General features: G+C 38.8%; 1 protein-coding gene across 1 annotated transcript; it reads right to left on the bottom strand.

The window, feature by feature from the left end:
* Positions 1 to 661: 661 nt before the first annotated feature.
* On the bottom strand, positions 662 to 8,441 carry LOC122876739 (corticotropin-releasing factor-binding protein-like). The gene is made up of 7 exons (XM_044197392.1): positions 8,284 to 8,441; positions 8,057 to 8,144; positions 7,197 to 7,354; positions 5,922 to 6,132; positions 4,437 to 4,591; positions 2,056 to 2,176; positions 662 to 1,248 (listed from the first exon to the last, which is right to left on the bottom strand). The coding sequence occupies exons 1-7, from the start codon at positions 8,362 to 8,364 to the stop codon at positions 1,094 to 1,096; spliced, it is 969 nt and encodes a 322-aa protein (XP_044053327.1). The 5' UTR covers positions 8,365 to 8,441; the 3' UTR covers positions 662 to 1,093.
* Between the last annotated feature and the right edge of the window lie 344 nt (positions 8,442 to 8,785).

Genomic DNA, 8,785 nt, shown 5'->3' with positions numbered 1-8,785 from the left:
AAGATATTAGAATTTAGAGGGGGACATGAATGTCTGTACCATATATCATGACAATCCCTCAAGTAGAGATATTTCACTTAAAACCACAAATGTCAATTTCATGGTGGTGCTAGAAGAAAATTCAGGGGATCACCAAAGCCATTAGGATTCATCCTCTGGGGACCATGAATGTCTCTACAAACGTTCATGGCAATCCATCCAATAGTTTCTGGATATTTCAGTGTGGACCAAAGTGGTGTCGCTAGCCTGGCTAAAAGAGCAAGGTTTGAATCTCCTGACCAATTTGAGAATCTCTGCTCCCTCATCAGCTGCCCTGATCATATCCAACAGTGGACAACAGTTGTTGCTCAAGTACAACTTATGGGTATGTAAATGTGATACAGTTTTGCTAAAAAAAATAATCTTCTGCCTGATTAATAAACGTTAAAAACCCAGTACCACACAAGCACATCACATATTGTATTTAGTGCTGGACTAGAATGAAGAACATTCCCACGTTTTCACATCTAAAGAACAAAATAGTATTGTGGTTATGGGTAAAATGGATGAATCCTGCAGAAGCATACTGGTAAATCAAACACCAAGTGAACATGCAGTTCTATAATGAAATGGAAGAAGGCTCATAAAAACAAAGTGACTCACAAAAGCAGAACATTAAAAATGTGCTTTATCATGCAAGTCATATTTATTTTCAAATTTTCAAGGCAATATAAACAGAGGAGATAGCAGAGATGTAAAACCTCCCAAAGAATACTGAAAGTGATATAAACTACGAGCAACAGAGGGAAGGTTCGAAATCAATGCTCCTGCCAAAAATTATAATGTATCACAGATTTTCTGGACAAATGACCTAAAAGAAAACAATTAAATTCACCATCATCCATAAATTTGAGATGAATTAAAATCATTTCTCAAATAAATACGCTATGATCAAAGCTAACATAATCAGGGCACTAAATAAAATATTTGGCAAAAACAATACAAAATATTTATTGACAACATTCGTCAAACTGGTGTATTTACAGAGCGATGGATGACTGTGTGATTGTGTGTGTGTGTGTATGTTCACAAGTGTGTGTCTGTGTGTGTGATCTCATTCCACAGCGCAGAAGTTATCCAGACTGTTCTCTCGGGTCTCAGGGAGCTCGCGCTGTTCCAGTAGTCGGTACTGGAAGGAAACACGGTTGATATAGTTCCCACTGGACACCAGCCTCACCACCGAGTTATCACAACCAATCTTCATCTGGGCTGAAGGGCCAAAGAGAAAAACAGATACTTTACACTGAAGCACATACAGAGAAGTCTTGTTCTCTAGCCAGCCCTTCTTAGCCTGCTTGCAGATCGTGCTAAATCAATAAACATAGTATAATATAGTATAGTTAAGATTTGTAGTACGGCACTTTGCAATTGCAATTCAAAATGTAGGAATTGCTCATTCCAGTGTTAATTAAGATCCTTTGTCAGACACTTTTATGGATTGAGTTTGCGGTCACTACTACAAACATTTGTGGCTTATTTGTTCAGAAAATATGAGAATTTAATTGTGTTTATTTTTGTAATATTAAAATCAGGAGAAAATCAGGTTGTAAAATACAATTTGCATTGCAAATATTTGATGATTCCACCAACTGGGATGTTTTTATTATTTTGAAGGACTCATCTGACAGCATAATCTGTCAGAATTTATATTATTGGAAGCATATTCTGAATTGTCCTCACCATGAGAGGACCCTGCTGCTGTAACACTGTGGTGAACTGTCTTTTGATGTGTGGGATCATAATATGCAGCTGCAATTTAGTTTAAATGTTTTTGCTAATACACATGGTGAAATGTGCTAAACTGTCTTTTAAAAAATCAGGGTAATTTTTAGCAAAAATCAGTAAAAACTGAAAATGGTGAGCCTAGGCATAGCATAAATAGGGTAAAATATAGTATAGTTCAGTCCAGTACAAGAAGTCAGATTTCCAAATGATCACAGTTCAGAAGGAAACCGGCTGTTAACAATGAAAATCATAGATTCACACTGGAGGTAAACTGGAGGGGCTCAGACTCACCGAGCCCACTGAGGGAGAAACAGAGGTCAGCTACAGGAAACATCTTAGAGGTGTCCACCCCATTCCCCCCTAGCAGCTCCACATAGTCACCTGACCCCCAACAGCCCGACCACACCTGCCTCTGTAAAAAAATGAACAACAAAATGTTTTGTTTCTCAATACATATTTTTGCTGGCTAGAGAGGTTGGCAATGCCCATGTGTAGTGCATGCAAGACATAAAACGCAAGGAAGGGGCAATATGTGACGTCCCTGGGTTTCACGCTAGTTGGTGGGTGTAATGCACCAAAAAATGGAATAAAGCAAAGCAAAAAAAAAAAAAAAAAAAAGGGGAAAGAAAAGGACTGCTAGCCAGTGTGAACAGGGGATGTTAAAATGCAAAGAATTTAAAAAAATTGATTTAGCAAATGTTTAATAAGGAAGAAAATGCATTCAACACGTTTGTCAGGTCTCACTGTGTTGGTGAGAAATAGTGAAAGTAAACATAACTGTTTGTTTACTAGAATAATCCACAGGGCATCTTTAAATTCCAGCTTGGTCTGCATACACATACATAATGTGTAGTATTGATTAGAGCAATAATTAGAGACACTGCTAAGAGACACTTCTAACTATCACATAGGCAGTAGTCAGTTGTTTGGATAATACTATATACTATATACCCTAAAGCTAAAGGGTACCTCAAGTTTCCGTCCTTGGTCCATCATATTTTGTATCTATGCTCCTCTTTTATCACATACTTTTTTATATAGTACGATTGCATGCAGCTGTATTTGCCTGTAAAACTGTTCATACAAATCATCTTTGAAATACTTGACTTTGGAACACTTACAACTTTCCTCAACATTTGAGTAGAAATGACAGGTTGTTGTATTTGGCCCAGCAAATGCAGTAGCCAGCCAGTGTCAGACCAGCAGCCAAGATCTTCAGGAGTCATTTTGTTTCGTTCAGTCTTTTATTAACATATTTAGTCCGATTTAAAAGGTTCTCTTTTATGAGTCTAGCTGTGTCTGTCTGCCGTTTAATGCTGAGCAGGTAGTGTTCAGTGGGCTTTTAGAGTTTCTTTGCTGAAAACAGCTCTCTGCTGTGGCCGAAAATGATGCAAACAGTAAAGTTGTGGGCGGACAGCTAAACAATGAGCTAAAACTCTCTATAAAGCTCCATAAAGCCAAGGGGAGCTGCAGATTCTCTGTAGGTTCAACAATTTACAAATCGTAATTGCTTGGTTTTGCTCATGATAGTAGCTGATTTTAGCCCCTACATAGCCATTGTACACCCACACAGGTGTTTTCACTTTGCCTAATTAGATCTTTTGCCATGGAACCTGTTAAAGCAGGAAAACTGCTGACAACAGAATCACTATAAACACCAGTGTGGGTCTCCACGCTTTGCCAAACAGAACATTGATTTTGGACAAGTCTCCAAAACTGGATTATTTTCAATTACAGTATTTTTTGAAGTTCACTGCCAATGTTTTTCACTACAATATCTATGCATGACAAATACAATATGGAAAAGGTCAAAATAGGGCAACTAAAACTAACTGGTTACAGGAATAGATTGACATTTTGGGAAAAATGCATATTCACTGTCTTGCCAATACAACTCTTGTGTACGGTGACTTTAAATATATAGCCGGAACCAGAAGCTGGGTAGCTTATCTTATCGTAAACACTGAAACAGGGGTAAACAGCTAGCCTGGCTCTGTCCAAAAGTACATATTGTCATTTTTGCACTTAGTAGTAGCAGTACGGATTAAACTAACAAGATTTTGTTACGTTTGGACAGAGCCAGGCTATCAATTAACCCTTTTTTTAATGAAAATATTTAAAATGTTTAATTAAGTGAATACACTATTCCAGAAAAATAGTGTTGTGAAATACTGAAATATTGTTTCCCACTTGCATAATGCTCACCTCTCACAAACAGTCAGTTATAAAAGCTTTTCTCAAATGTAGCTTCTTTTCTCTACATAAACCAATGAGGATATGATGATGATGATGATGATGATGATGATGATGATGATGATGATGATGATCCAGATGATACTGGAACTATAGCCTGATAATCAGACTGAACTGGCATTTTGTTTCACTTCAGGCGACTTACAAAAACCTGTTCAGCTGAACTGATCTCTTACACGCTTGTTTTTCTGTTGCTATTTTCACGAATATAGTTTGGTAGCTCGAAATGTAGCGAGATGACATTCTATTTCTAATCATGCCTACTAAGCTCTGATTGGTCAATTGTTTCTCTAACTGGGAGAAGTTTAAAGAAGAATTTAAGTAAAGCGAGAGTACTTCTTGTATAAGAGGTTTCTTTTACAGAAATAATGTTTGTCTGTCTTTTTGTGTGTCTGTGTGTGTGTGTGTGTGTGTCTCACCTGTGGGCTGAGCTCATTGCTTTTGGCCTGCCCCAGGCTGAGTTCTGTCAGTCGGATCTCCACAGGGTAGATGATGGAGAAGCTGCAGTTCCTGCGCTGGTGTGGCATCACCATGGTGAAGCTGCCCTCTGGACTTTGAGACATGATGTTACAGGCTTTACACACACACACACACACACACACACACACACACACACACACACACACACACACACACACACAGGACAGGTTTCGAATGAACAGTTCCCTATCACCAGAGAAACTCATTACTGACACCTCATGTCACAAATTGGACATAATCAAGGCTGACTGCGGGGAGGGGACACAATTAGGGCTGAGCATGGAAATCCAATTCCAGTTCTGATGACAAAGATAAGAAAATAATGAAATTTGAATTGATAACAGTATGGTAGACTAGACAGGCACCAAGAGGAGTCGGAACACTTTACTCCTACCGGCATGATGTTCATTTAGAGACATTTTTGTGGTGAAAGAGCCGTGCCAATCAAGTGGGGAGAATGTTAGAATAATATTATGGAGTGTTATTTGTTCTGCAAGTGAAAGATTTGAAGACTAGATTAATGACTTTTAACTGTTGTGCATGTGTATCGTTTTTCCAACTGTCACATTTACAAAGGAACAGAATGAATATAAATTAAACTCTGCTTTTATTTTTGGTAAAACACATTAGTGCCCCTCATCACTGCATTGCAGTATTTTCAAAACTGACTCTCCCAAAATCAGATGAAATATTTGTTATTTATTGGCCAAGAAGTGTCTACATGTGTTGAGGGACATGACATGTTTACTGTTGCTAATCTACGTATTATATGTATATCACATCGCTGCATGTACAGAGATATGAAAGCTGTTTTATGGCCAGTTTTACCCAATTGGAGCCACCTTGTGACACAGCAGAGGCTTGTGGTCAGATGAAATAAAGAGCCAGTACTGTGGACAGCTGCAGTTAATGGTCAATATATGAAAAAAATCTCACACATTGGCCTGAGATTTATGCTGTTTCCCAATAGATAATCCATTCAAACTCCCTTTTTTGTGTCAGTGCTCTTTCTTTGTCTGTCTTTGTCTTACAGCCAGAATATGATTGTTATGTTGCTTGACACACTGTTAACACCGTGTTTGTCAAGCAGCTGGAAAACAGGTGCATCCCTCTCATTCAAGCTCTTCCTGTCGCTCTCGGCCTTGATAAAAGCTCGACCAAGCGCAAATGACCAGGAAGAACACACATGCATGCACACAAGCAAGTACCACTGGTCTGGCCCTCATTTTAAAACACACATGACAAAATAAACAACACAAATCTGATTTAGATGCAAGGCCTCAGTCCGGGTTTACATTTTTTTCTTATGATTTAGTTTTATTTGTTTACAATTTAGTTTTCTTTTTATGGACGTTGTTACTGATTATTTTGCTTTTAGACTTTTTAGCCCTCAAGTGACTTCAATGATGTGCAGCATGACTCACGGAAGGGGTTGTGTAGCTTTTTGACAGCGAGGGTGAAGCCGCTGTCAGGGCTGTGAATGCGGAAGAAGATCATGGCGACGTTCTGAGAGGAGCGGCTGGTGGCTCCTGGTGCTGTGGACGAGCAGTAGTCTGTGTAGCGCTGGTGTAGAGGGAGCTGGTGGTCCTGCCTGCTGGGGAACTTCTCTCCCTTCAGAACCCAGCCGTCAAACATCTGAAGGAGGAATATACATGATATGGAGTAAATATTAACTATGCCAGGTTTTTAATCACCAAAATATTCAATATAAACAAAATCATAGTTTCATAGTTTCCTCATTTTATCAATTCATGATTTCACTCACACAATATTTTCACTTAGCAACATATTTCACATATTACTTGAGGGAAAGCATCAGTTAAGTGTTGAGCACATAGAGCCCAAAAAGACCCATGCAGATTATTACAGTGCCACTCCATTGCCCCTTCACATACACAATAGGGAGCTATGGAGGACTGGTAAAATTTACCTGAAAGGAGACACAAAAATACCTGGGGGACTTTGAGTTGATCAATGTGTCAGTGTCCCCAAAATCCTTGTGTTTTCTGTTAAACTTGTTATAACAATGCACTGTCTTTGAATAACAAATGTTGAGAAATGTTTAAATGTTAGCTAATTAAGATAAAGTTAACATAAGGCAAAATTACTTTATTGCTTTTACTTGTCTTTAGTTTTTTTCCTAAGGCTATTAGACCAATATGATTTACAGCACTATCTATACTGCTGTGTTGTGCTGCTGTGTTACAACCATAATCCAACATGAATTTTGTTCTATAAATATTCTGTAAATCTCATTTATACAGATTGTGTGTTCAAAAATAAAGAGGTGTGCTGTTTGGTTGTGTTGAGCATCTTTGTCCTGCTAAAAGGGACTGATCTGTGCAGGTCACATACAAGATCACAGCTCGACCCGGCCTGTAAACCCAGTCGGTATTATAAAGTTAACCAGTCTTTCTCTCTCCAATGCCTTTTACCACTTTAGCCCACATGGACAGAAACTGCAATGTAACTTGCAGGCTTGGCTTCAGAACTAAAGCCTTCTCTTCCCACACTTGCTCTGGGTAATGTGACCAATGCAGAGAGGATCCAGCGTGGTGTTTGGCCCTTAAACGCTGCCTTAACCCTGTTTGGCATCATTTTAATCAAACAGAAGAGGATGAAATAGACTGAACTTCCTGTCCTCCGCTCGCGAAGGGGTTGGGGATGTGTAGGTGTTATTTTTGGTGAGTGGAGCCAACCTTGATGAAGTCTCCGGCACTGCAGTCAATACTGACATCAGAAAGCTCCAGACTGATGACCTCACTGGGCTCAGCGATGATGAAAGCAGCACAGGCCAGCTGAGGCTGAGATGCCACAAAGGTGAAGTAGCCTTCAGTGGCCACCATGTCCAAACATCCTACAAACCACACACACACACATTACGTATTCATGATGACAGAGGAGGGATTTACAAAACACTTTCACTCTGCTTCTGACCACAAGCAAACATCAAAATTATCTAAAATGGTTCATTCTGATGAAGTGGACTTACATAAAACATTGACACTATGTTCATTTCTGACATTTCCAACATTTTGCTGTGTGCACTTTTGGGAAATACCAAATGGATATCCTATAGTTAAAGCAGGTGCAGTGTATGTTGTTGTTCATTGTTGCTTTTATGCCTATTTATATACTTCACCTACTTGTATGTACATAATAGTTCTATGTTCATTTTTACCTTTGTTCAGCTTTGTTGTCCTTGTATTTAGCTGTTTGTCTATTTCTATCTTCCTGTAAATTGTTCTGTGTGTAACATTGAGAGCAACTTAAAATCAGAGTCAAATTCCTTGTATGTGTACACATACTTAGCCAATAAAGCTGATTCTGATTAAGATGTAGCCATTGCGAAATGATTAAGTGTTTGACTGATTGATGAATACAGTATACCTGCCTGGACACTAGAACTGCAATGAACATCTCTCCACTGAATGTTTTAAATCCACCACTTAACACACTTTTAATTATGTAAAGGGTTTACTTGTTGTTTGCCAAGTCGGTAAACAGTGTTAAGCATAATCAGCTGCTGAATAAAGCCATTGTTTACTGCTGCACTTACTGAGAGGTCGGCGGAAAATAAAATCCTCTGAGTCTCTTTTCTGGTCCAAACTGAGCAGAGAATATAATCCATCTGAAGCTTCGTTGTCCTGAATAAAAACATGATGGAAATATACGTCAAATTTTAGGTTCCAGCTGTACTCGCAGAAACTTTATAGACATCAGTTTAACCTGCCTGACTTAAACTGACGTAATGTGGAATTATTGATTAACAATCAAACCTCTTACCTCAATGTAGCGACTGAGCCCCATCCTTGATGAAAGCGAGATCAGAAAGAGGAACAGCTGTGTGCGCAGAGCCACCGACATACTGAAGCGGGTAAAGTGAAGCAGAGACGAAAATAACGGCGCTGTCTGAGAGGTGGCAGCTTTTATAGCAGCACAGACAGGCAGGCCTACATCAGAGGGTCACTGAAAACCACTGAGCCATGCCGACTTACAGTCATTTTAATCATGTGTGAAAACCTGTCATTCATACCAGTATTAGGACACTTAAATATGCGGCTGTGTATGAACCAATAATAGCTTTTAAAATTAAAAGTCATAATGTAAACCTGCCACATTTCTTAAAATTGTTGCACAACATAATATTGCTTGGCTAGTTCATTACATTGTGCGGTGGTGATATTACATTATGGTGACACTTAATTCATGAAAAATGAAGCTAACATGACAAATGTTGAAATAAGAAATTCTAGAATCCCCAACAAAAAACGCATGTGCATTTTTT

Source organism: Siniperca chuatsi, linkage group LG5 (genome assembly GCF_020085105.1).
Source record: "Siniperca chuatsi isolate FFG_IHB_CAS linkage group LG5, ASM2008510v1, whole genome shotgun sequence".
NCBI lineage: Eukaryota > Metazoa > Chordata > Actinopteri > Centrarchiformes > Sinipercidae > Siniperca > Siniperca chuatsi.
This window is presented reverse-complemented; position numbering and strand designations above follow the sequence as displayed.

Bases quoted from the DNA above. Each gene is read 5' to 3' on its own strand.
- LOC122876739 (XM_044197392.1), bottom strand. From the start codon at position 8,364: ATGTCGGTGGCTCTGCGCACACAGCTGTTCCTCTTTCTGATCTCGCTT. The intron at 8,145-8,283 runs GTAAGAGGTTTG...GTTTTTATTCAG, and splicing joins GGCTCAGTCGCTACATTGAG to GACAACGAAGCTTCAGATGG. The intron at 2,177-4,436 runs GTGAGACACACA...ATTTTTTTACAG, and splicing joins GCAATGAGCTCAGCCCACAG to AGGCAGGTGTGGTCGGGCTG.